Source organism: Rhinatrema bivittatum, chromosome 7 (assembly GCF_901001135.1).
Source record: "Rhinatrema bivittatum chromosome 7, aRhiBiv1.1, whole genome shotgun sequence".
Classification (NCBI taxonomy): Eukaryota; Metazoa; Chordata; class Amphibia; order Gymnophiona; family Rhinatrematidae; genus Rhinatrema; species Rhinatrema bivittatum.
The window spans coordinates 46,631,718-46,659,080 of record NC_042621.1 but is presented as its reverse complement, the minus strand read 5'-3'; the positions used below and the strand labels follow the sequence as shown (position 1 = coordinate 46,659,080).

General features: G+C 45.4%; 1 protein-coding gene across 1 annotated transcript in view; it reads left to right on the top strand.

Annotated features, from left to right (window-relative positions):
- LOC115095095 (B-cadherin-like) overlaps positions 1-27,363 on the top strand; it is a 190,260-nt gene that overhangs the window by 83,690 nt on the left and 79,207 nt on the right. Inside the window, exon 11 of the mRNA XM_029608324.1 lies at positions 16,670-16,845. Within this exon, the coding sequence (XP_029464184.1) occupies positions 16,670-16,845 (176 nt within the window). The remainder of the gene's footprint in view (positions 1-16,669; positions 16,846-27,363) is intronic.

Sequence of the window (27,363 nt, the reverse complement as noted above, 5' to 3'; positions counted from 1 at the left end):
AAACATAATTTCGGGACACAGTAATTCAGTCTACTAGCAAACCAAAGGTTAAATGAACGAAATGTATTTCGACAATTTATGTATGTTTCCTTAAATATATACATAATAAAATGTTTCACGACACAACATATCTTGTGAAAACCTTTCATTTATATTAAAAATATATAATCCAAGATTAATGTTATTGTTATAATTTGAGTAACAATAATAAAACAAAGTTATTGTGGTGTTCAATTTACCTCTTTAATGAGATATATGAGCTTGATGGGATGAACACAGCTTTTGAATATTTGGTGTTAATAAAAAAGTCCAAAGGGTCTTCTGCATAATTTTAAAAAGCTGGCCAGTTTCACACTATATAATTATTTGATAGCCTCATTCAACTAATTCTAGATGGCTATGAGAGTGAAGTCTGGAATTTATAGGAAGGGACAAAATGTCAATATAAATCCTGCACCTCCAGTTCTGTAACTCTGTGCATCCATTGAAATTCCCCCAAACAATGGAACTTGGATGTTTCCCTTACAGCTCATCATACTAAAAGATATTTTCAAATGCTGGTGTCACCTCACAGTAACAACAGCACAAACACCTTCCACTGCCAGGCACATTGTGAACTAAAATAAAACCTCGCAAAAAAAACCACTCAAAATCTATACTGCAATCCCATTGTAACATAACAGTAACACCAAGGACTCAAACAACAATAACCCTACCTGTGAAAAAGCAAGGGTAAATATTACACTGGGTCCTAGAATACCAATACACCACCTACTGAGGAAACAAAACCAACCCAATTGCTATAGATCCCTATGCTAGCAGAATCTCTCATCATGGTCACACACACAGAGCAGAGACAGACCCTCACCAAATACAGAATACAAAATAAAGGAGCACAAATTAGACAAAAACTGAAATGGAAACCCCAAGAAGCTAGACTCTGTGTATTAACAATGGAAAAACAGAATCACCATTCCTCATAAAACAAATAAAATCAAGAAACATAAAGCATCAGTTATAATAGTAAAACCATACTAAAAATACTTTTAAAACTACTGGTAAATAGAATTTCTATTAATTAAAATCATATACATTTTTTACAATTTCCCAAACACCAATAAAATATTTCAAAACAGCACATATATCAAATAACACCCAATAATTAAAACTAATAAGGATTTTAAAAAGCCCCTGCTGTCCATACATGGGAGCTCTTGATTTCGTCACCCTGATATTGTCCAGGATTAGGAGGTTATCCTCTCACACACTCACATGTCCCTTCTCTCTCACACATACACTGTCACATACATACACATTCATGCTCTTATACCCACCATAACCTCTCGCTCTCACAGACACTGACACACTCTCAGGCTCTAAGACACTCTCTCCCCCTCCACACACCCCCCTCCACACAAACTCTTACTCCCCTGGATTTTCTCATACACACACTCTCTCTGGCTCCCTCACATACACACAAACACACACACACCCAGGCAAGCTCCTAGTCATTCTCACACACTGAAACTGACCCCCAGGCAGGCTCCCATTCATTTTCACACCACTCCCTTACCATCCCCCAGGCATGCACATATTCATTCTCACACACACAGACCCCCAGGCAGGCACCAATTCATTCTCACACACACACATACACCACACACAGGCTGGCACCTATTCTCACACATACAAACCCCAGGAAGACACCCATACATTCTCATACACAGACACACCCTCAGGCAGGCACCCATGCATTCACACACATACACCCCCAGGCAGACTCCCATTCATACACATGCACACACTAAAGGCAGACCCCCTCTCTTTCTTTTGCCAGCAACCTCGGAGCCTCTCTCATTCCTCTGCTGCCACTGTTACTGATGCCGCATGGCTATTGGGGAGGCGCTGATTGTTGCTGTTGGCACTGAAGCCCATTCTGCTGCCTCCTCTGTGCAGGCCCTGTGGGTTTCCACTTCCTCCATGTTGATCTCGTACATTGTGAGATCCGCATACAGAAAGTGCTACTCTTGCACATTACCAAAGATTACATGTGCCAATCAGTAAAAAGTAATTTATTTTGTTTTTTTACCTTTGCTGTCTGATCTTAGTTTTCTAATCGGTTGGTCACAGGCTTTTTTGTTCCACCTCCCCTTTCTTAATTTTTTGCCAATTCCTTTCATATTGTCTTTTTTTCTATTTCTTTTCTCTACATCTATCTTCTTCCCTCATTGTCAGGTTCTCATTCTCACATGCTTTGTCTCTCTCTCACACACACACAGGCTCTCACTCACATGCTCTCTCATACAGTCTCTCTTGCACATGCTGTCTGACTCTCACACATCCAGGCGCTCTCTCACTCCCACATGCTGTCTTGCTCAAGCACAGGCTCTCACTGTCACGTGCTGTCTCTCTCACACACACACAGGCTCTCACATGCTGTCTCTGCAAACATTCAGGTCCTCACACAGGCACCCAATCTCTCAACTCACCTCGTACACTCACACAACTCATCTCATACACACACTCTACAGGCCCTCAGCCTCTCTTACCTCTGGACCTCCTCTTCACGGGTCGCTGCAGGATGGGCTCTGCAGCAGCCCTGATCTTCTCGGGCCGATCCGCGGTGGGGACCCTGCTACCGGGCCTCCTCCTCTTCTCACCCACTGCAACAACGCTGCTCCTCTTCTGTACGCGGCTGCTCCTCCTCCTTCCTGCCCGTGCGGCTCCAGCAACATTTTTCTTCCGGGGCCGCGTGGGCAGAAAGGAGGAGGAGCACATGCACGTTTAGACGTACCCTTTTTCTTCGGGCCATGGTGACGTGAGCTCCACCCCTGCCCTACCGATTTTCCTGCTGTGTCTCCGGCACACAGCATAGTGATATTTCACTGCTCAGCCGCCAGTGGGATGAGGTCCACCGGCGGCTGCATTGGCTCCCACTTGCCGGTGTGTCATATGCACCGGGCTTACGTGACACACCGGCACAATGCAGGTGACACACTAAAGTGTCGCGACACACACTTTGGAAAGCTCTGCCTTATACAGTAAGGGGTAATAGCACGTCGAAAACGCAAGTCCAACCCCCCTGAAACTAATAGCGCCAGCAACATGCAAATGCATGTTGATGGCCCTATCAGTTATTCCCGCATGATACAGAAAGTAAAATGTGCAGCCAAGCCGCACATTTTACTTTCAGAAATTAACGCCTACCCAAAGGCTGGCATTAATTTCTGCCGGCACCAGGAAAGTGTACAGAAAAGCAGAAAAAAACGGCTTTTCTGTACACCCTCGACTTAATATCATAGCGATATTAAGTCAGAGGCCCCAAAATTAAAAAAAAAAAAAAAGTCAAAAATGAAAAATTTTAAATCGGCTGGCGGCCCACCGGTCGGAAGACGGACGCTCAATTTAGCCGGCATCCGTTTTCCAAACCTGTGGCTGTCAGCAGGTTTGAGAACGGATGCCGGAAAAATTTGAATGTCGGCTGTCAAGCCCACTGACAGCCGCCGCTCCTGTCAAAAAGGTGCTAGGGACGAGCTAGTGTCTCTAGCGCCTCTTTTTACCGCGGGCCCTAAGTTGCATTTTCTTCCCCCCTGAATCGCGTACACAGGAGAGTGGCGTGGGTGCTCTCCCGCGACTTTTACTGAATCGGCCAGTTTAACTAAATTTTAACCAAATAAAGATTTGTCTGATTAACTGTTAGCCAGATAAACAAGGGAAATAGTCAAACCTAGCAATTTTGATGAATAACTTGTTATCCCCTATGAAGAAAGGCTAAAGAGATGAGGGCTGTTCAGCTTGGAGAAGAAACGGCTGAGGGGGGGATATGATAGAGGTCTATAAAATCATGAGAGGACTAAAACTGGTAAATGTGAATCTGTTATTTACTCTTTCAGATAATAGGACACATTTTAAACAAATCAGATACAATGCACAATTACTCTGGAATTCATTGCCAGAGGATGTGGTTAAGGAGGTTAGCATAGCTGGGTTTAAAAAAAAGTTTAGACAAGTTCCTGGAGGAGAAGGCCATAAATTGTTAATCAGGTTGACTTAGGGACTAGCCACTGCTTATTACTGTATTAGTAGTATGGGATCTATTTAATGTTTGGGTACTTACTAGGTACTTGTAACCTGGATTGGCCACTTTTGGAAACAGAATGCTGGACTTGATAGACCTAGGTTTGACCCAATGGCAATTTCTTATGTTCTTATTTTTTGGGATCTGCTGGATACTTGTGATCCGAATAGGGTACTGGGTTTGAGGGACCTTTGGTCTGACACAGCATTGTGCATTCCCTGTACGTACCCGGATCATTCCAGACCGCTGGGTTAAGCCTCCCTTCCAATTGGAGACACAGAAAAACTTGAGGCACCCCATCTTAGCCTGGTGTGCCACCTGCGATCCTTCAGTATTTCTCTGTCTCCAGCAGATGAAGGTGGCAGAACCTGCAGTCCTGATCCTTTAAAAAATATATATATATATATATAGACAGAAGGTGTTGTGCCTTTTATTGTTTTGCCTGTGGCTATATCAAGCTATTTAAAAAAAAAAAAAAAAGTTTTTTTTTTTTCTGGAGGTGAGCAGTATAAGTCCTCCCAAGGCTATTTACTTTGGTAGAGGCATGGCTGGGGTTGGACACCCTGTGAGCAGACTTACCCGGAGCTGACTCTTCTTACTGGTGAGTAGGGGGATTTACCGGTGGGCCGGTCCCTCCCCCCCCCCCCCCCCCCCCCAGCACCCAGAGATGCTGTAATTCCTCGGGTGCGAGCTGTGCTGCTATTGCTGTCCCAGGGACGTCTTGGCTGTTTTTTCCTGTGGTTGAGTGTGACATTTGTCTTTTTTTTTTAAAAAAAAAAAAAAAAAAGAGAAAAAAGCTGGTACTTGCTGCCAGATTTCATGGGGCTCCGGAAGAGCATTTTCGCTACTTTTTGGATTCTTGCTGTCGCAGCACTGAGGGGGAATGCCGCGGGATTAGTCTTGCTCAGCATGTGGAGAGCCGGCGGTGCAGCTCTGCCGCGATGGCCTTTGCTCAAGATGCCTTCAGGCAGTGAAGGCCCGTCGGAGCGGCATCTGAGCATTTTCCTCATGGCCCCGAGGTGCAGGGAAGAATCTGCACACTTGCAGGCCTCTGGTTGCCCCGTCCCCGGCCAGCATGGGAACAGCGGCCATTTTGCCTCCACCACGCTCCGATCCAGGGCTGGGTGTGGGGGAGGGGAATTCCCTCCTCCACTTTCCCCACCGAATCTGAGCCCTGTCAGGCCTCGGAACTCAGTGCCTGATTCCCCTCCTTGTTCTGACTGCCCCCCCAGGAGGGGGCCTTAAAGAGGCAGTTGCTGATGCACAAGGCATTTTTAGTCTGGGGCTGAATTGCAGTCATCTGAGCCTCCACCAGCAAATGTTGCCAGGCTTTGAGGGTCAAGATTCCTCCAGGGTGTGGACGGGCCGTGCAGCTTCGGATGAATCGGGGACTCCGGTTTCCAATCTGCTGAATCCCCCTTCACAGGACCCTCTCATCGGAATACGGACGGGGATGTTGATGGGTCCGCATCACTGGAGGGAGATGATCCACGGGTCCTCAGATTATTTAGAAAAGAGGAGCTTGATCCTTTGATCCCTCATGTTCTGATGGAACTAGGGATTGAGTTCAGAGCCTACCACTGTGGACCCCGTCCTCTCGGGGCTTTGGGCCCCCTCAAACTTTTCCTTTTCACCCGATGTTGCTGCGGCTCATGACCTGGGAGTGGGAGGCTCCGGAGGCCAGTCTTCGAGTGGGTTGAGCTATGGAAAAACTCTACCCGCTGCCGGAGTAGTCTTTCGACATCCTTAAGGTTCCTAAGGTGGGCGTGGCCGTTTCAGCCTCACTAAGCGGACGACTATTCCGGTGGCAGGTGCTGCTGCTCTTAAGGATCTTCAGGATCGGAAGCTTGAGGTTGTTCTTAAACGGATTTTTGAAGTTTCAGCGCTTGCGTTCGGGTGGCAGTATGCAGTAGCCTCATGCAAAGGGCAACCCTTAGATGGGTACAACAGTTGCTCACTGCGCAGGAGCTGCCTGAGGCGGAGCAGGCAGATCGAGTGGAGGCTGCTGTTGCATACACCGCAGATGCCTTATATGATCTTTTTCGTGCTTCCTCGCACACTATGGCTTCGGCAGTTTCGGCTAGGAGACTTCTGTGGCTCCACAACTGGTCCGCTGATGTTTCCTCAAAGTCCCAGTTGGGAAATCTTCCCTTTAAGGCAGGGGTGGGCAATTCCGGTCCTCGAGGGCCGCAAACCGGTCAGGTTTTCAGGATATCCCTAATGAATATGCACGAGAGAGATTTGCATGCACTCTGTCTCAGTTGTATGTAAATCGTTTTCATGCATATTCATTAGGGATATCCTGAAAACCCGATCAGTTTGCAGCCCTCGAGGACCGGAATTGCCCACCCCTGCTTTAAAGGGAAATTCTTGTTTGGGGATGATCTGGAAGTTCTGATCAAATCCCTAGGAGACAACAAGGTTGTACAAGTTACCGGAGGATAAGCCTAGACCCTCCAGGGCCTTCAGTTCGGCTCGCCCTCTGTTTCAGGGACAGAGCCCCTTCCTTTACACCATGTCAGCCATCAGCAAGGTCTCAGGCTTGGGCTCATTCCTTTCACGGCCGCAGGCCTCCCCACGACGGAGGTCCTCAGGGATCTTCCGGAATTAAGTCTTCCCAATGAAGGTGTGCTGACCCACTCCTCTGTTCTGGTGATCCGAGGTCACCTTTCTCTGTTCTTCATATATCTGGGTCAAGATTACGTCTGACTAGAGGGTTCTAAGCATCATCGAACACAGCTACGCTTTAGATTTTGCTCGCCCTCTACAAGACCTGTTTTTGGGGTCTTCCTGCGGGTACCACGCAAAACGGTCAGTGGTGAATCAAACCCTGTCACAGTTGAAAGCCCTGGGAGCCATAGTCCCGGTTCCTCCAGCAGAGCACAGGACCAGTAGATACTCCATATATTTCATGGTTCCCAAGAAGGAAAGCTCCTTCCGTCCGATATTGGATCAGAAGAAGGTGAACAGAGCACTTCAGGTGCCTCGTTTCCATATGGAAACCCTATGGTCAGTCTTTGCAGCCATCCACTCCGGCGAATATTTGGCTTCATTAGATCTGACGAAGGCATATCTTCACATAGGGATCCGCGAGCATCATCAGCAGCTTCTACTGTTCATGATCTTGGGCGAACATTATCAGTTTCAAGCGCTCCCATTCGGATTGGTGACAGCTCCCCCGCGACTTCACCAAGGTAGGTCTTCACAAAAGCAGGTCCTAGGCACCTTACTCTCTTCTCGAATGCTGCCTTCGTCCTGCGCATCCTGGCGCTGACCCATCGGGATCCTGGGCCTTCATCGGCGCGGTGCCTCCATCCCCCTCCACCACGCGACTCAAGGAACCGCCTTCTGTGACCTTACAAACATGACTGGAACGTTCACCTCTACAAAAGGCAGGGCCTAGGCGTCGCGCGCCGAAGGAGCATGACAAAGGACCCTGCCCCTTTGTGCGCCCCTTCGTGCCGCCTGCACTGTCCACACACCCTTCAGCTCTGGCACTCCAGCTAAGTGCCTCCTGGGAACCTTCTTCCGTCTCCCTTTCCCTCTCCCTTCTATTACAGCAATATTCACGTTCCAAGTTAACCTCACTTTTCCTTCTATTTCCCACTTGATCCCTGAACCTTTGCTGCACACCCTTTAGCACAGCCCCCTGTGATCCTCCTCCCCTTGGTAAACCTCATCTCTCATTCCACCCCCTCTCTATGCCGACCTCCCCCTCCCCCATTTCACCAATAACAACCCCCATATTAAACACACCTGCCCTCCCCTCCACTCACCAAGACATCTTCAAGCAACCAATGAAGCCCACCATGACAGCATTCCCCATCCCTAGCATCAAACACCTTACCCACGGACACAACCCGCCACTCGCCACAAATCCCTGATTCTAATCATGATCTCCCCATTCACTCAGTTCCTTGGCCTCACCACCCTATCCATTGTCCTCTTCAACTCCCAGTCTTTAATGAAAAAAACTCCCATCCTAAACGATCTCCTTATAGACTGCAAACCTGACATTTGTGCCATCACGGAAACATGGCTTAAACCCTCAGACACAGTTCTCTTGAACTAGCTCTCCACACAATCATATGACGTCTTCTCCATTCCAAGGCCCAAAAAAAGAGGCGGAGGACTCCTACTAGCAGTCAAAAAAGACCTCAAACTAAGATCCCTAAACATAAACACCCCACCTAAATTTGAGTTTGGCCTATTCAAATCACACAATCTCCAAATATGCCTAGTCTACAACCCCCTGGTTTCCTCGACCACAACCCATCACCCCTCATAGAATTTCTAGCCATCAACCTAAACATAGACATCCCAGCTATTATTCTAGGAGATTTCAACCTCCATGTCAGTTCCACCCCACCCTCTCCCTCCTGTGAGACCCTGCTAAGCGCCTTTAATGCCCTAGGCTTCAATCATATAATCACCTCTCCCATGCATAAAGCAGGACACATGCTTGACCTAATCTTTGTCAATTCATGCATCTCCTCCTCTGACTCCTCCTCCATTCCTGTCCTGTGGTCTGACCACACACTTATAAAAGCACATCTGTCTATAAAACAAGCACCCACCCACCCCCTGCCCCTCACACAGCAACTCCATACACTTCAGAAAACCCTGTAGCAAAGAAGACCTAATCACTTCACTCACTGACTCCCCCAATACGCTAGATTTATCTAGCCCTGAATCAGCACTCACCACCTAGCACCTCATCCCAAATAATATTGCTAATAAACTTTGCCCCCTCACCACCAGAGAGATAAGTCATTCACACAACTCCAAAAAACCCTGGTACACTCCTGAACTAAAAAAACTGAAACATGACCTCAGAACCAAAGAGAGACTATGGCGCAGACACCTCCCCCAACCAATAGGCCTCATACAAATTCGGCTTACACACTTACAGAACCACCATCCTCAAGACAAAAACGTGACTATTACACAACTAAAATCCATGACAACCAATATAACCCGAAAGCCCTATTCTCATAAGTAGCCAACCTCACAAAAACCCTACCCCCCCACCCCCCCCATCTCTGAGGATTCCAAAAACAAATGCGAGGAACTTGCCCATTTCTTTAATGAGAAAATTGCGAAAATACTCCTACGCTGCCCCACTTCCACCCCCTTAAGAAACGTCATCTTAGACTCACTTGACCCCCACCTCCCCCTCAGAAATCGAAACCATTCTAAAGAAAACAAACCCCTCTTCACACCCATCCGACACCATCCCCACCAAATCCCTCTTAGCTATCCTGGACACAATTTCCACTCCCCTAGCCGATATAATCAACTGCTCACTCTCAAGGCAGAGTCCTGGACTCTTTAAAACAGGCCATAGTCAAACCTAACCTTAAAAAAAACCCAACCTTGACCCCGCTGATCCAATTAATTACAGGCCCATATCAAACCTTCCCTTCCTTGCTAAAATCATGGAAAAAGTTGTCAACACCCAACTCACAGACCACTTAGAAAATCACAATATTCTATTCCCAACCCACTTTGGATTCCGTAAGTTCTTCAGTACGGAAACCCTCCTAATCTCCCTCAGACACAGTCCTCAAAGGACTAAACCACAGCCATTCCTATATTCTAGTCCTTCTCGACATCTCCTCTGCCTTTGACACCGTAAGACACAACACCCTAATTAACTGCCTTAGTGAAATTGGCATCTCATGAACTGCCTTACTCTGATTCAAATCCTAGCTCAAGAACAGATGCTACAAAGTCAAAATTGAAAACATTGAATCCACACCCATCAAACTTACACAAGGCGTCCCCCCAAGGATCCTCCCTCTCATTAACCCTCTTCAACATTTACCTCCTACCTCTTTGCCAACTCCTCTAGGACCTCGGCCTCACTCACTTTATATATGTGGATGATGTCCAAATCATCATCCCCATCCAAGAATCCCTCGCCAAGACCCTCGAGACCTGGGAAAACTGCCTCTCCGCTATAAACATCCTCCTCACAAACCTCCATCTTGCCCTAAACACATCAAAAACCGAGCTCCTCATCATTTCCGCCATCTCCTTCCTGCAACACGTTCAAAACCTAGGCATCTCCTTTGACAACCAACTAAACCTAAAAAAAATGTATTAACACAACAACAAAAGTGTTACTTCAAACTTCATGTCCTCAAAAAAACTAAATCCTCTCCATCTAATTCCGTATAGTCCTTCAGGCCGCCATACTCTCTAAAATTGACTACTGCAACGCACTACTCCTAGGCCTCCCCACCTCCACTATCAAACCACTCCAAATGTTGCAGAATGCTGCAGCCAGAATCCTAACCAACACCTGCAAAACAGACCACATTACCCCCATCTTAAAAGATCTCCACTGGCTGCCTATATCCTTCTGTATTCTCTATAAAAAATCTCTCACTTATACATAAAGCCCTTCATAACTATAATCACTGGCTAGACGATTCCCTCCAACGCCACACCTCTAACTGACCCATGAGAGCAGCCTACAAAAGCACCCTAACTACACCCTCACCTAAGACCACCCACCTCAAATCCACAAAAGAACGAGCCCTATCGATTGCAGGACCCACTCTCTGGAATTCAATGCCCCCTGACCTCCGTTTAGAACCTTGCGCCCATAAATTTAAAAAAAAACCTTAAGACCTATCACTTTAAACAGGCCTTTCACCCTTCCCTCCCTTCCCCCTTATTTTGTCCCACCTCAGGTACAATTTCCTCCCTTTTCCGCCTCCTGAAAATCTCCTTCCTCCCTCCTCTTTCCCTTCTTCCCCTAACTTGTCACCCATGTCCTCATGAAATGCTCCCCATCTATTTGACCTTAGTCCTATAACTTTGCTTCCATGTACTCAACCTATATCATATAACGTTACGCAGTATAATTCTGTTTCTACTCCCTTATGTTTCCACTGCCGCCTCATAATAATATTTTATCTCAGTATATCCCCTATATATGTCATAATGTTTGTTGACTTAATATTATGTTGACTTCCCCCCTCCCAGTTGAATTTACCCTGTTCCATGTAATGCTTTCTTGTTTCTTGTAAACCGATATGAGGATCCTACGAATACCGGTATATAAAAGCTGTTAAATAAAAATAAATAAATAAGGTAATAGTGGTTGTAGCAGCATCTCTCAGGCGGGAGGGGATTTTGGTTCATCCTTACTTGGACGATTGGCTCATCCGAGCAAAGTCGGAGGAGCTTTGCAGGATAGTGTTTCGGTTGGTCTTGCACAGTCTTCACTCTCTCAGGTAGGTCGTCAATTTTACCAAGAGCTAGTTAGTTCCATCCCAGGTCCTGAACTTCTTAGGAGCTCAGTTCGACACGTCGGTAGGCAAAGTCTTTCTCATGCAGGAATGGATCGACAAGCTAACTGCGCAGATTCGGCATCTATTGTCCCTGCCGCTGCCCCGAGTTTGGGATTCCTTGCAGGTGCTTGGTTCTATGGCGTCTACTCTGGAATTAGTCCCCTGGGCCTGTGCTCATATGAGACCTTTGCAGAGGGCATTGCTTTCTTGCTGGGATCCAAAGTCGGAAGAATTCCAGATCCCATTACCGCTCTTGGAACCCGCCAGGACCAGTCTCAGTTAGTTGGTCCCGGACCACTTGCGGTGCGGGTTGGACCTGGAGGAGCCTCAGTGGGTGATTGTAATGACAGACGTCAGCCTCTCTGGTTAGGGGGTGGTTTGCCAATTGCGGTCAACGCAAGGACGATGGACAGGTCAGCAGGCAAAATGGTCCATAAATCGCTTGGAAACCAGAGCAGTACACCTGGCATTACGTGGTTTTCTCCCTCTCATGCAACATTGATCAGTGTGAATTCTCACAGTGCGACAACGGTGGCTTACATCAATCGACAAGGGAAAAACAAGTTGTCCAGTGTCCGCAGAGGTGGACAAGCTAATGGTCTGGGCAGAACGCCATTTCGTCCGCTTGGCAGCCTCTCACATAGCCGGAGTTGACAACGTCCAGGTGGATTTTCTGTCACCAGCAGCTAGATCCCGGAGAGTGGGAACTTTCCGAGGAGGCGATGCATCTCTTAACTCGGTGGGGGGTGCCTCGCCTGGACTTGATGGCAACTCAGAGAAATGTGAAGGCGGCTCGGTTCTTCAGTCGCAGACGGGATCACAGGGCGGAAGGAGTGGATGCTCTGGTCCTTCTGTGGCCCCGCGACATTCTGCTTTACGTCTTTCCTCCCTGGCCGTTGGTGGGCAAGGTCTTAAGGATAGAGGCCCACACAGGGTCGGTCATTCTCGTAGCTCCGGAGTGGCCACGGAGGCTGTGGTTCGTGGATCTGATCAACTTTAGCGGTGGAGGGTTCTGTCCGGCTCAGTCATCTCCCGAATCTTCTTCGACAAGGTCCAGTATTTTTCGATCAAGCGGCTCACTTTTGTCTAGCAGCCTGGCTTATGAGGAGGCAGTTGAGGAAGAAAGGTTATCCTGATTCGGTCATTTCCACCCTCCTACAGGCATGGAAGACGTCTACTTCACTCACGTATGTTCATGTCTGGAAGGTTTTCGATTCCTGGTGTAGCGGGTTGAATGTGTCCCCGCATCGTGCCTCCATTGTTCATATTTTGGCATTCTTACAGGAGGGGCTGAAGAAAGGATTGGTGTGTAGTTCTCTCAAGGTTCAGGTGGCGGCTCTGGGATGTTTAAGGGGTAAGATTGATGGGATATCTCTTGCAGCTCATCCTGATGTGGCGCGTTTCTTGAAAGGTTCTAAACATTTGAACCCTCAGTTCGACCAGTGTGTCCTTCTTGGAGTCTGAATCTGGTTCTCTGTGGGTTGTTTGGCCTTCAGTTTGAGCCTCTCAAATGGGCCACTTTGAAAGATCTAACGCTCAAGGCGGTTTTTCTGGTGGCTATCACTTCGGCAAGACGTATATCTGAGCTTCAAGCATTGTCCTGTAGGGAACCCTTTCTGCGGATTTCAGATTCAGGGGTGTCCATTAGGACGGTTCCCTCTTTTCTACTGAAGGTCGTATCGGGGTTTCACCTCAATCAGACTGTAGAGTTGCCAGCTTTCACTGACTTGGATCGGGATTCCCCTCAGGCTCGTGATTTGCGAAGATTGGATGTCTCGTGGATTCTGCTTCTATATTTGGAGGTGACCAATGTTTTTAGGTTGTCTGACGACCTTTTTGTCTTATGGAGTGGTCCGAAGAAAGGTAATAAGGCATCTACAGCTACTATTGACCGATGGTTGAAGGACACCATAGCTTCAGCATATATATGTCATGGACGCGCAGTATCAGAGGGTTTAAAGGCTCATTCAATCAGATCTCAGGCGGCGTCTTGGGCTGAGAGTCAGTTTGTTTGCCACAGGAGATTTGTAGAGCGGCTACCTAGAAATCTCTACACACTTTTGCTAAACATTACCGTTTAGACGTCCGAGCTCCAGGTGTCGACTGTTTTGACAGCAGTGTTCTTCGAGCAGGACTCTCCAGGTCCCACCCCATTTAGGGCAGCTTGGGTACATCCTAGCGGTCTGGACTGATCCGGGTACGTACAGGGAAAGGAAAATTGGTTCTTACCTGCTAATTTTCGTTCCTGTAGTACCACAGATCAGTCCAGACACCCGCCCAGGGTATTCGAGTCTGGAGAGTCATATTTATCCTTTTCATTCTGTAGAATATTTTGAAGAGGACAGGATTCAAGTTGACTATCAAATTACTCCCTCCTTGTACATAGTTTACGCAGTTTCTATTAAGCTACGGTTTGATATAGCCATTGGTTATTAAGATTGGTTTTATGATAACATTCATTCTGCTATGGTATGGATTATACTGAAGGATTGCAGGTGGCACACCAGGCTAAGAGGGGGTTCCTCATAAGTTTTGGGTTTTTTGTTTTTTTTTTCTCTCTGTCTCCATCTGCTGGAAAGGAGGCATAACTCAGCGGTCTGGACTGATCTGTGGTTCTACAGAAACAAAAATTAGCAGGTAAGAACCAATTTTCCTTTTTATGTTCTAATGGAGAATTAAAACACTTTGTAAGGGGGACTGACCTGCTCGTGAGGAGGCAAGGAAGGATTTTTCCAACCCGGCTGTCCTTTCCGGAAAAAGTTAAAAAGATCTGACTTTTTTTGTTCCCGGAGCTGTGGAGGAGGGGCGTGACGTCATATCCGCCCTGCATCGGGACACTGCCTATAAAATCTGGCTTTCTGCGCCGAGAGAGCGGGGACTGACCTGCTCGTGAGGAGGCAAGGAAGGATTTTTCCAACCCGGCTGTCCTTTCCGGAAAAAGTTAAAAAGATCTGACTTTTTTTGTTCCCGGAGCTGTGGAGGAGGGGCGTGACATCATATCCGCCCTGCATCGGGACACTGCCTATAAAATCTGGCTTTCTGCGCCGAGAGAGCGGGGACTGACCTGCTCGTGAGGAGGCAAGGAAGGATTTTTCCAACCCGGCTGTCCTTTCCGGAAAAAGTTAAAAAGATCTGACTTTTTTTGTTCCCGGAGCTGTGGAGGAGGGGCGTGACGTCATATCCACCCTGCATCGGGACACTGCCTATAAAATCTGGCTTTCTGCGCCGAGAGAGTGGGGACTGACCTGCTCGTGAGGAGGCAAGGAAGGATTTTTCCAACCCGGCTGTCCTTTCCGGAAAAAGTTAAAAAGATCTGACTTTTTTTGTTCCCGGAGCTGTGGAGGAGGGGCGTGACGTCATATCCGCCCTGCATCGGGACACTGCCTATAAAATCTGGCTTTCAGCGGTGCGCAGTCGACGCCGGCGCGCCGAAGGGGCGCGCGGCGTTGTATGAGAAAGGGTGACCAAGGAAGGAATCATAAACTTCTAACAACTTAAACCTCACAGGGTTCAGTCCCTCAGTGAAAGAGCCTATTTATCACTAAGGGTAGGGTGAGTAGAACCCTCAATTTGTGTGCAATAAATTTTTCATTGAAATAAAAATGCCGCATTCAAAGAGAAAGGGGAAAGTTCGTGATGGTTCCTCGACTCCATGCATGTCAACCCCGGTGCAGACAACAATAAGGGAGTTCTACCCCGCGGTAGGGGCTTCTCCAGGAGGGTCAGCTGGGATATCGGAACAGGAGCAGTTGCCGGATCCCTTTGACGAGACATCTTTGAGCCCTGGAGCACCAGAGACTCCCCCCCCCCCACCAGCTCATGACAGAACGGCAAGCTCTGTGGACTTCCCGGGTCCGATGTTGTCCCTGAGGAAGGAAACGGTCGAAGGAGGACTTGTTGTTAAAATGTCAAGGCAAAATCAGGGCGACGGTGTTCTGTCTGCCCTGAAAGAAATTAACATCGGGATGGCGACGGGAACAAGTAGTTCCCCTCAAATGTCCACGGGAGGGAGTGAACAGAGTGTGTTGGGTAAATTAGAAACTAATTTTCTGAGGTTGCCATTAAATATACCACAAGTTACACTACTAAATAAACCAGATATAGTGACCCTGGATGTTCTGTGGAATGCTGTATCAGTTATTGAGAAAGCTATTGTTTCTTTGACACAAGCTTTTCAAAGCTTCCAGGACCAATCCAGTGTTGTTAATCCGGTGGTTTTAGCAAATTCAAATAAGATACAGGAATTGGATAATAAGGTACTACAAATAAATGGAGTGCAGGCTGGCCTAATTCAGGGGGAACTAAGGACTGATAAAAGAATTGAATATCTGGAAAACAATCTAAGATATAACAATCTTAGATTGATGAATTTCCCTAAATGTAAAATAATTTCACCCAAGGAGCAATTTAATAAATATTTAAGAGGTCTTATCTTTTTCCTCAAGTAATTTACCTTCAATTTCTAAAATATTTTTCCTCCCTGAACCAAATAAGAGAGGTGATAGGAAAACAGATGGAGAAACGGCTAGACAAAACTTAGAAACGGTTTCTCCATTAGAAGATCTATCTGCTTTCCTAGAAACCTCTCAAGAAGAACAGATTGAGTGGAGGGGGATATTATTAGTTATATTTAATATATCAGTTGAAAGAGATAATGTATTAAAAACTTTCTATAAAAATAGAAATAAAATGTACTTGGGTGAAAAGATATGGATGTATCCAGATATTATTAGATCAACTCAGATACGTAGGAAGAAATTTTTGAATTTATGTCCTAAAGCCCGCTCTATGGGTGCACAAATTTTAATAAAATTTCCTTGTAAGTGTTTGTTAACATTAAATAATACTAAGTATATTTTTATGGAACCAGACCAGTTGGAAAAATTCCTCAATTCAAAAAGTGAAACTACTCCCACATCTGAGAATACTGGTGATTAAAGTGAAATAACCCAACCACCCTTATGTTTTCAATAATATTAGGGTAAAATTTATTATTAAATTGCTCCCATGGTTTTCTTTTGAATTAGGCTCTTTCAGTTTCATAGTATATGGAAGGTGAGACATTATGTTGCAGATAAGCTGTGTATTAGGTTTCTTTTCTTCCTTTTTTTTCTTTTTATTTTTATGGGAAACAAGTTGTAATATTACAGTTGTTGCAATATGATGTACCTGATTTGTAAGGTATGTGATCCTTAATTTGTAATTTAAAAAAAAAATTGAATAAAGAGATAATAAAAAAAAACAAAAAAAAAACAAAACACTTTGTAATCTGCCCTCTTTGTGTAAGGTACAACTGTGATGCAGGTAACTGCCACCGATCTGGATGACAAAGTCAATGTGGACAATGGAGTGGTGGCTTACTTCATTATCAACCAAGAGCCCAAACTACCCAATGACATGATGTTCACAATCCATAAAGAAACAGGCATGATCAGTGTGATTTCCACAGGACTGGATCGGGAGGTTAGTAAACTGGCAGCAGTCAGCCTGCACTGTTCATATTATGAGTTGTATAGGGCATGCCAGATGTGTGCAGAGGCACATAATGAACAGTTTCAGGGTAGTCAGGACAGACGGACGTGATGAGAGGAAAACAAGAGGCTTTGAGATAAGACAGCGAGGCCATGACTGAGAGGACTTAAAGTAGGTGGGATTAAACTGAGGAAAGGAATATTTAGAGGCATCAAATGTGATTGGGTCTGGAACTATTTTAAGGATAATGCTGGGGCTGAAGGTGGAGTGGAGGTGGGGGAGGAGAAGATTTAATTGAATATAGCTGTAAGGAATTGGTTTCTTAACTGATTAATGAGCAGCCACTGAAACTTTAGCACAGAAGCAATCTAATCTGTCCAAGCCTAGCAGAGCATGGGATATCCTAGAGAGCTTTAACTACTGCACTTGAGAGCTGCCTCAGTCTAGTTACTGAGCACTAAATGTGAGGGCAGGATGCAGGAATAGCATAATTAGTCAAATGCTGGTTGAGCAGTATCTCTCTGCCCAGATGGGGCTATTCTGGGTACCAACTTTCGTAATGCAGATTAAGTAGCTTTACCTCTGTTTTTTGGATTTATTTCTTTTATTCTGCAATTCCATTAGATATGTTCAATACGGATTACAATTGGTGCATACACAAGTCATGTTCATATACCATCCATAACACACAACTAAAATCAGCAAATTTAAAAACAATAAAACGTTAAAAACATTTTAAAGATGTTTCTGTAAAAAGTCGTGCTTTCAATTTTTTCTAAAAACTTTCAGGTTTTGTTCATCACATAAGTAGTTAAGATTGTCCCACATGGTAGGAAAAGGCATGGGCCCCTGTGAATTAAATTTATAGAACATAAATTTGTAACTCAGAGTCTTTCCCAGCATACAGGCCCTTCAGAAGTTGTGGCTCAGGGTCTACCCAACAAATGGCCTGATTGCAGAGGCTTTGCTCATATTTTGTATTTATGGGGAGATGAGCCTCATCTGCTAAGCTTAAATTTGCTAATTAGACAAATACAAAGCCAAGAATAAAAGGATTCCCTTTCACAGCTCTTATTCCTGGATTGTAGGATGCCTGTTCAATTTCTGCACTTTCTCAGGATAAAAAGCCGATTGATACCTGTACATACCCTTGGGGGTCCATGGGGGCAGTCCCTTTTTGTGCACACCATGACAGGGATGAACCTCACTCATATAAACCAGGGAATGCTGGATATGATCTCGATCTCTCAAATTTATTGCTAATGCCCTTAATATTTGCATTGAACCAAAGAACAGTCTTCTGTCATTGATAAAATGTGATACGTATAGGCAACATATCAAGGTGTGCTACGTTGCCTTACAGATAATATAGTAAATGTTGGCTAATAAAGACCAAAATAGTCCATCCATTACAGTAAGATGTTTAGGGTTGAAACTGCCACTCTGTGCAGGTTACTCTAAGGAAGCCCTTTCCAGGCTATATAAGCAGGTGATAGCCAGACCTCCCCGTCCCATCTGTGTTTATTCATTACATCTTGCAGTGGGCAGAGGGCCTGCCCTAGCCTTAGAAACACAAAAGCAGACTGCCCCTTCATCATGAGGGACCTTGTTCAAACTTCATTGAAGAAATGTAAACAGATAAACCATGCATTGACTGAAAGAAATGCCCAGATGAATGCATTTCTGGCTGGTTGTAACTCCTGCTCTGTGCAGGTTACCCCCAGACAGAAATGACACCTAAAATTGCCACAATTTTCCCTGCTTATTCATTTCCATTCTCTAGCCACTAGGGATCTTCTGTTTGTCCCATGCCATTTAGAATTCCTCTTCCGGGAGGGCATTCCAGGCATCCACCACCCTTTCCTTGAAGAAATATTTCTCGACATTTATTACTCTACCTGCTTGGAGCTTCATATCGTGACCTAATTCTACAGCTTCCTTTCCACTGGAAAAGGTTTGATTCTTGTGCATTAATACCTTCAGGTATTTAAGTCTATGTCATATCTTCACTCCCCAATCCCGGTTTCTCCTCTCCTCCAGGGTATACTGTACATATTTTAGGTCCTTCAGTATCATCTCATATGGCTTTTGGTGCAATCCCCACCATTTTGGTTGTCTTTCTCTGGACTGCTTCCATCCTGTCTTGATCCTTTTTGAGATGAGGTCTCCAAAACTAAAAACAGTACTTCAGGTGAGGCCTCACCAAAGACCTGTACAGTGGCATCAGCACCTCCTTTTCCATGCTGGTTATGCCTCTATACAGCCCAGCATCCCTCTAGCCCTAGTTGCCACCTTGTCACATTGCCTCGCCGCTTTCAGCTGATCGGACACTATCACACTGAGGTCTTTCCTGGTCCGTGCACATCTTATCAGCTCCAGGAGGAAGTCATGGTGTTGTATGTTCTGTTTCTTAATGTGTTCTGTTACCTGCATGTAGATGCATTTTGGGTCAACTCAGTATTTTATTTTATATATTTATTTAAAAGAATTTATAGCCTGCTGAATCCAACATACTCAGCAGACAATAAAAAAAACATACATATTAAAATACTGTATAAAACATCCTAAAAACTATAACCACATTAAAACTTCATCAACATAGTCCAAGTTGCCTCCATTAGCTTGTCTTAATCTACGAAACTTAGACCAGAGTATTATGCAGCTATTGCTGACTGCCTTCTCTAACCACTGAATTTTTACACCATTTGTAGTTAAGGCTGCACGCCTGCTTAAAGTAGGTTTTCACCTGCTTCCTAAATGATCAAAAGCATGCAGTCACCCTTATCTATCAGGGAGTTCATTACTGCATTGAGAGCCTGCTAACTGGACTTATTCCAGTCCAGTGCTGTGTTGGATCCATTCCTTTTCTAGCTGTCAGTCATTCTGGGCAATATTTTAATGGTTTATAGTCCACTCCCATGTCGTCACAGCAAAGAGGCTTTGCTGGAGCCATGGGGTCTGTTTCTGAGAGGGTGGGGGAGGGAGATGCTCCAGGACTTTGGGGTTTTCTTTGCTTGGTCCTGCATGAATTACTGTACACTCCCAGATGATGTCAATGTAAATAATTTGATGTTACATTTCTAACATTGTAACTCAATGCCCCGTTGGACAATGCAGAGCATGGTTTTCAGAAAAAGCTGGAATTGTCTCTTCTCATCTGAGTAACAAGGGAGAAGTCCTACTCCCTATCCCACCCCACTGCCAGCCAACTGGGACAAGGCCTAATCCTACCTGGCTCCAATTTAGTAGGAATAACAAAACAAGTATAATCTTTATTTACAATTTCTCCAAACTAAACAATTCAGTGGTATTTAGATAATAGCAAATCAGCAATCACAAGTGAAAGATTTCAGAGTCAGTTTATGTACTTATTGCACAAGAAACATTTCTCAGACAGGTAAAGAAACTTATCCAGATACCTTTCAGACCAGCAAGCTTATGTCCAGTCTGTTTCAATCAATGTTGTGGTGCAACTTTTCACTTTTCACACCAAAACACTAATCAAAGTTCTGGATCATCTTAGAGAATTATGTTCAAATCTGTTTTATTGATTTTACAAACTACCGTATTTACACTTAACATAAAGAGCAACTGTATGGTGGTGAATGGTTTCTGCACACTACCATATGACGCACAGAATTAAAACTCGTACAATTACAAACATCAAATCCATAACTAACCCCCTACCTCCCAGCACGAGTGGCAACCTGTCTCTGATACTCAGAACCTTGGTCTAGACAGCAAACTATGAAAACTTGTTCAATACCGAACTTTGTATCTTATACAGCAAACTTTGTAGATAAGTCCCAAGTCTTCAAAAATGCTTGCTTCAAGGTCACATCTGTGATCTGTACGCATTTCTCCATAAGGCACATCTGATGTAGGGCGTTTCGCCACTGTCACATTCAGAGTTTCTGCTATTAATCAACTCTATAAAACAACTTTTTTGCCCAAACCAATGCCTTCCTTCCCCAAAGCCTTGTGTATGGATCCGGAAAGGTCTCCCCCCCCCCCCCCCCCCCCCCAAATCATCAAACTGAAAAATCAAGGCCTCCAGAGGTAATCTGACCATTTTAATCTGATATAGTTCTGTATCACCTTCCAAAAAGTTGTTAGTTGGGCACTCCCAAAATTGATGCCCTAATAGTGCCCTCCATCTGCTGACATTTGATACATAAATAGTATTCATAGTTTTGGGAATAAAAACATTACATAATGAACTTATATTGGGTTTCCCACAAAGAGAGACTAGTAATTAGAGAACTAATTCTGAAGAAGCATTTAAGGTATTGAGATGGAGTCAGCTCCACAAACCACCCCTCTAGAATATTGGTAAAACCTAAGGGCATCGCCCTCTGCTTCAGGGATCTGTATAAATAAGAAATGCTTCTTTTAGTCGGATCTGCTATATCAAAAAGCTCCAGAAAAAAATTTCTGGTTTTTGTTTTGTAATTTTTGCTTGTCTAAGGATAAAATATAATGCCTCAACTGTAGATTGGTTAAAAAAAAAAAAAAGAAGTTTTTGGAGGATAGAAAACTGTTGCATCTCACCAAAAGTCATCATTGTGTCACCTGATCCCAACATATTTGAGATGGTTTGGACACCCGTAGCCCATCAGTCAGAAAAGAGCAGAGACCTAATTCCTGGAGAAAAATCCTTCTTCCCTATAATAGGTAAAAAATGAGATATTTTGTTAAGTTTAGTTTTGCGCACAACTATTTCCATGCCTGCAATATGGGAATCAGGAACACTCTCTGTTATGAGTGAGTTGGCTGATATGAAAGACTGGGATGGAGAATGTATCATGGTTCAAAGGGATGTAACATCACCATGTCTCAATGTCTACTGGAGTGTAGAAATTAGAACCCATTAACCAGTCTTCTGTATAGCGAAGCAAGCATATCATATTGTAAGCTTTTAAATCCAGAACCCCCCCCCCCCCCATCCCATGGTGTCAGGTTTGTGAGAGCGGGGTTTCCTATGTCACCCAAGAAATTGGCGAATGAGTTGACCTAATTTCGCCACTCTGCTTTCTTCAAGTATATGGGCAACATCTGAAATAGCTACATTAACCATTTAGGAAAAAGTATCACTGGAAAAATATTTACCTGGTTCAGCAAGCGACATAGGAAAATCTGTCCAGTTTTGGATAGTATTTCTGGTTTTTGTCAGTTTAAAAGTTCACTGAATGCATCTGAGAAGGATCTCTATGCAGTTTGGATACCTAGGTATTTGGAAGATTCTTGTACCCGCGGAATCGGGAAATCTGACTTGCATGCCAGAGTCCAGCACTGGCAAAGCAATTGACTTGTCCAAGTTTAGACATAGACCAGCAACCTGTCCATAAGCATTAAATTCCTCTAACAGAGGCACAAACGAGGTTTAGGTGTTCATTATGTGCACTAACAAGTAATCTGCAAAAGCCACTGGTTTGAACCTCTGTGTGTCAGACCCATCAACTGGTATTCCCTGTATACTGTTATCCCGAATTCTCAACAATGGTTCAAGAGAGAAAATAAAAAAGAAGTGGGGGGAAAAAGGGGCAGCCCTGACAAGTACCCCTTTGTAACTCAAAGGGGGGAAGACTGCATCCCATTAACCATTCAGGGGCTCTTGCCCCGACAGGCACTGCCTGTCGGGGCAAGAGCCCCCTACCTTCACCCGGCCCACCGCATGAACATCCGACCCAGCAGTGACGGCACCTACCCGAGACAAACGGCAAGCCCTTTAAATCAGGGCTGTCTTTAGTGGTGCCGGGCGTCGCGTGCACGAAGGAGCGCGACAAAAGGGCCTGGCCCCTTAGTGCACCCTTTCGGCTCCCCTGCCAGCTCCCCCTTTCCCTCCATCATTTCCATAGTTCCTTCCATATCCCAGAACCCCTGAATCTCTATAACGTCCACTTTATTTTCCTTAATGGATCAGACGCTCTACACCTCACTACTCCCTGGTGGAATTACCCTCATCGAATGATAACTTCATTAGTCCTTTCACCTTTACCTCAGTACTTGTCCTCCCTGAAGGTCACCCAGCTTAACTGCAGCGCTTTGTCCTAGCCTGCTTTGCACTGCAATCTCTTAATTTGCTTCCCTTAGTTCACCCCTCCAGAATTGCACCACGATCGAAAGCGTTCTTCCTTGAATGTGTAATACTGTTATACTCAGTGTTTGTACTCATACCTCACTGCTATAGTTGCTTCCCCAAGATAACCCTTTTACTCTTACGTAACTGGACCTCCACCACATCCCTCCTGGCTCTGTGACCAGTAGCCTTATTCCACCTCCCCTCACCACCCTAGCCCCCCCCCCCTCCTTTTTCCCTGTGTCCCTTTTCCTGCTCTGGTTGAACATCTCCACTAGCACTTTAGTCCCCTGCCTCCTCTTCCCCTTCTCTGCCTTCATAATGGCAAGCTACCCTATCCCTCTGAGTTGGCAGTAAACTCCTACTGAAACCTCTCAGCAAACACCCACCTCGAAGCTTTCCATCCAGAGCTGTTCTCAGCTATACCACATCTCTCCTCAATCTACATCCTACATCCCAGATCCTTTCAGAAGTAGTAATTTTACAGCTCAGCAAGATAAGCACAGTTACAAGCCATCTCCTGAGTTTAAGCCTCTTGCCAGTACCTGTGATTACTCCGCCCACTCCTGAATTTCTATTCCCCGTATCCCCGCCCCCTCCTGATCAGCCCCCCTGTTTCTCTCTTCCCCACAGCTACCCGAGCTGCCCACCTCCGCAGCCCTCACGCCTGATCTGCTTAACCACCCCACCCTCCCCTCACAGGCTCCACAACACGAGAAGCATGACGCAAGCCTACCCAATCCCCATCCTATATCAGTCACCTCATTCCTAAAAAAATCTCCCTCGCAATCCCCTATCCATTCAACTAGAACCCTCATTCCCATCATGACTTCCCCCTTTACTCAACTCTTGGGACTCACACTATTCTCACTCTCCAACGCACAGTCACTCACAAAAAAAACCTCACATCCTCAACGATTATCTTCTAGACTCAAAGCCAGACATCTGTGCTATCACGGAAACCTGGCTCAAACACTCGGACATAGCCCTGATAAATCAACTACCAAAACATCTATACAATATTTTCTCACTTCCTAGACAAAAAAAAAACGAGGAGGCGGCCGCCTTCTAGCCGTCAAAAAGGAGCTTAGGCTAATCCTACAGCCTGTCAAGACAGCTTCTAAACTAGAATTAGGCCTCTTCAAATCCTGCTCATATATGCCCCCCCCCCCCCAGGGCTACTAGACAAAGATGCCTCCCCCCCTCATAGAATCCATAGCAAAATACATAAACATGGACTCCCCAGCTATGATCTTGTGGGATTTCAACCTCTACATCAACTCAATGCCGCCCTTCCCACCTCCGTCATGGGCTTTAAACAAATCATTAACAAGCCCACCCATAAAGCTGGCCATACTAGAGACCTTATTTTCATAAACTCTGGCCTCTCGCACACTATCTCTCCAGACTGCATCCCAGTCCCTTTGTCAGACCACTCGTTGATATACACCACCCTCATGGTGAAAAAGTCTGACCTCTCACCTCCTCTAATCCACCATTCACTTCAGGAAACCATGCGCCCCAGATGTCCTCAGCGAACTCCTATCCAAAGAACTTCTTAACCTTGATGTTTCAAACCCTAACTCAGCCCTATTCTCCTGGCACAATATCACAGAATCGATTGCCAACAAATTATGTCCTCCATCAGTCAAAAAAATCAACTCTGCCCTGAAAAGAAAACCGTGGTTCTCCCCTGAACTTCAGAAGCTTAAGCAAGACCTCAGACACAAGGAATGCAAATGGCGCAAGGCCCCATGCCCCACCACCCTGTCCGCCTACAAATTCTCCCTCCACTGCTACAGGAGCTCCATCTTATGAACAAAAAGACTTTTACGCCCGCAGAATTCACGACCTCCAATTCGATGTCAAGGCTCGGTTTACTTACGTGTCTGAACTCACGAAACCTACCACCCCGGCCATCCCTGACAATCAAGCACAAACTAAGGCCAATGAACTCGCAACCTTCTTTCAGAAAAAAATCTCCAACCTTCTTACACTCCTCCCCCCCCCCCCCCCCCCCAGCACGACTTCATCTCCTATCCCTTTTACCACATCATCTCATGCTTGAGCTAACCTCAACTCCTTCGAACCTACATCCCCATTGGAGATCGAATCCTTACTAAAGAGATTGAAACCATCTACCCACCCATCTGACCACATCCCGACAAAACTACTCTTATCGGTTCCGGACACTATCTCCAAGCCTCTGGCAGATATTATAAACTGCTCCTTATCGCAAGGAATCTTCCCAGACACACTAAAACTCGCCACCCTCAAGCCCCTTCTGAAGAAACCAAACCTAGACCCCAGAGAGCTCACCAATTCCCGTCCTATTTCCAATCTTCCTTTTGTTGCCAAACTCATGGAGAAACTGGTCATTTGGTTACTAAGGGGGTCATTTATCAAAATGTGCTAAGGCTTTTTCGCATGCGTTAAGGGCTTAACGCGTGCGAAAAGCCCCATTAACGCATGCGATAGGCCTTTACCGCATGCGAAAATGTGTTTAACGTATGAGATAGCACCATATCGTATGGTGCGATGCAAATATGGAAACTAGGAGGAGTTAGGGGCGGGGAGAGGGCTGGGTTTGCCTGGCTGCGAAGAGCTATCGCACAGACTTAACGATGATTTTAACACCTTTTTGAATTGCGTTAGGCTGTGCGATAGCTGCGGTGACCGGGCAGGAAGGTTTTCTCATCTTGCGCGATGTGTCCCGCAAGGCCTATTTAGATGAATTGAAGCTCCCAGAGCATCCAACTAGCCTTCAGGGACGAGAGCGAGAGAGAACCCTAAGGCTCTTCATGGTCTCCCACCGTCTTTAATATCTACCTCCTACCCCTCTGCCAGCTGCTAACAAACCTAAAATTAAAACATTATCTCTACGCTGATGACGTGCAGATTCTGATCCCTATAACAAAATCCCTTCCGAAAACACTCAAGTTCTGGGAAAGCTGCCTCCAATCTATCAACCTCCTCCTCACCAGTCTAAATCTTGTCCTCAACTCAGCCAAGACAGAACTCCTCCTCATCTCCCCTGACCACATCGTCTTTCCTCTACAGACCCCTCCCAACACCATGGTCAGTCAAGTAAGAGACCTAGGAGTGATACTTGACAACCGTCTGAACTTCAAGAAATTCATCAATCACACAACCAAGGACTGCATCTACAAATTACAAGTTCTAAAAAGACTTAACCACTCCTCCATTTCCATGACTTCAGGACAGTCCTCCAAGCCACTCTATTTTCCAAGACAGACTACTTTAACGCCCTCCTATTAGGTCTCCCCGCTTTCACCACTAAACCACTTCAGATGCTCCAGAACACGGCTGCCAAAATCCTGACAAATACCAACCGAGGAGATCACATCACACCCATCCTCAGGAATCTGCACTGGCTCCCAAGTTTTAGAATCCTACACAAGTCCCTCACTATCATTCACAAAACCGTTCACAATCAGCTCCCTCGACCTTCAGATCCCGTTTAGACTCCACACCTCTACAAGCCCAATCAGAGAAGCTTACAAAGGAACCCTGCATGCCCCTACAACCAAATCAACACTTCATACAGCCACCAGAGAACGGGCCTTCTCGACAGCGGGACCAGCCATCTGGAATGCCATTCCTCCAGATCTCAGACAGGAACCCTGCCTGTTGACATTTGGGAAAAAACTCAAGACCTGGCTGTTTCAACAAGCCTTCCCTTAACTGAGCCCCCTCCCCCTCTCTCCTGCTAATCCCCCCTTATTGACACTGTTTCGCTTTCGTAGCTAGTACGGCTCGTATATAAGTGCCACTTGTACAGAGCACTCTATATCTGACACAAGGCACTTCCAGTATATCCTTGTTAAGTTTACTACCTTAAACCTCTGCCTCTGGCTTCTTCTGCTCCCAAGTTCCCACGACCTTGTTTTATTGTAACTTTTGCTTCTTCTTCAATGTTAGTTATAACCCCCTTGTTCCTTGTGAACCAGTATATGATTTGTTTCATGAATGTCTGTATAGAAGAGTTAAATTAAAATAAATAAATTGTTTTATTTTCACCTGTGGGCATTATGCATGTTCCTTTGTTAGCTGTCTAGTGCTGTGAATAGGCAGCATATAAATCCCTGATATTAATAAATTAACCAACATGGAGGCAGAGGGCTTGTTTAGACCTTTAACCATCTGCAAGAAAAATCCCTGTATCCCATAGCCCAAAGAGCGGCTCACATAAGACCAATCCACGTGATCAAAAGCTTTTTTTCTGCATCAAAGCTTATCAACACAGAGGAGAGACTCTGCCCTTTACTGCTATCAATAGATGCAATAATTCTGTGAAGGCTAAATACTGAACACCATTCAGATACATCATATGTGCCAAACAATCCACCATCACTTTCACTGACACCTTCATGTCAAAATTTAACAGATGGGCCTGTATGATGCTGGAA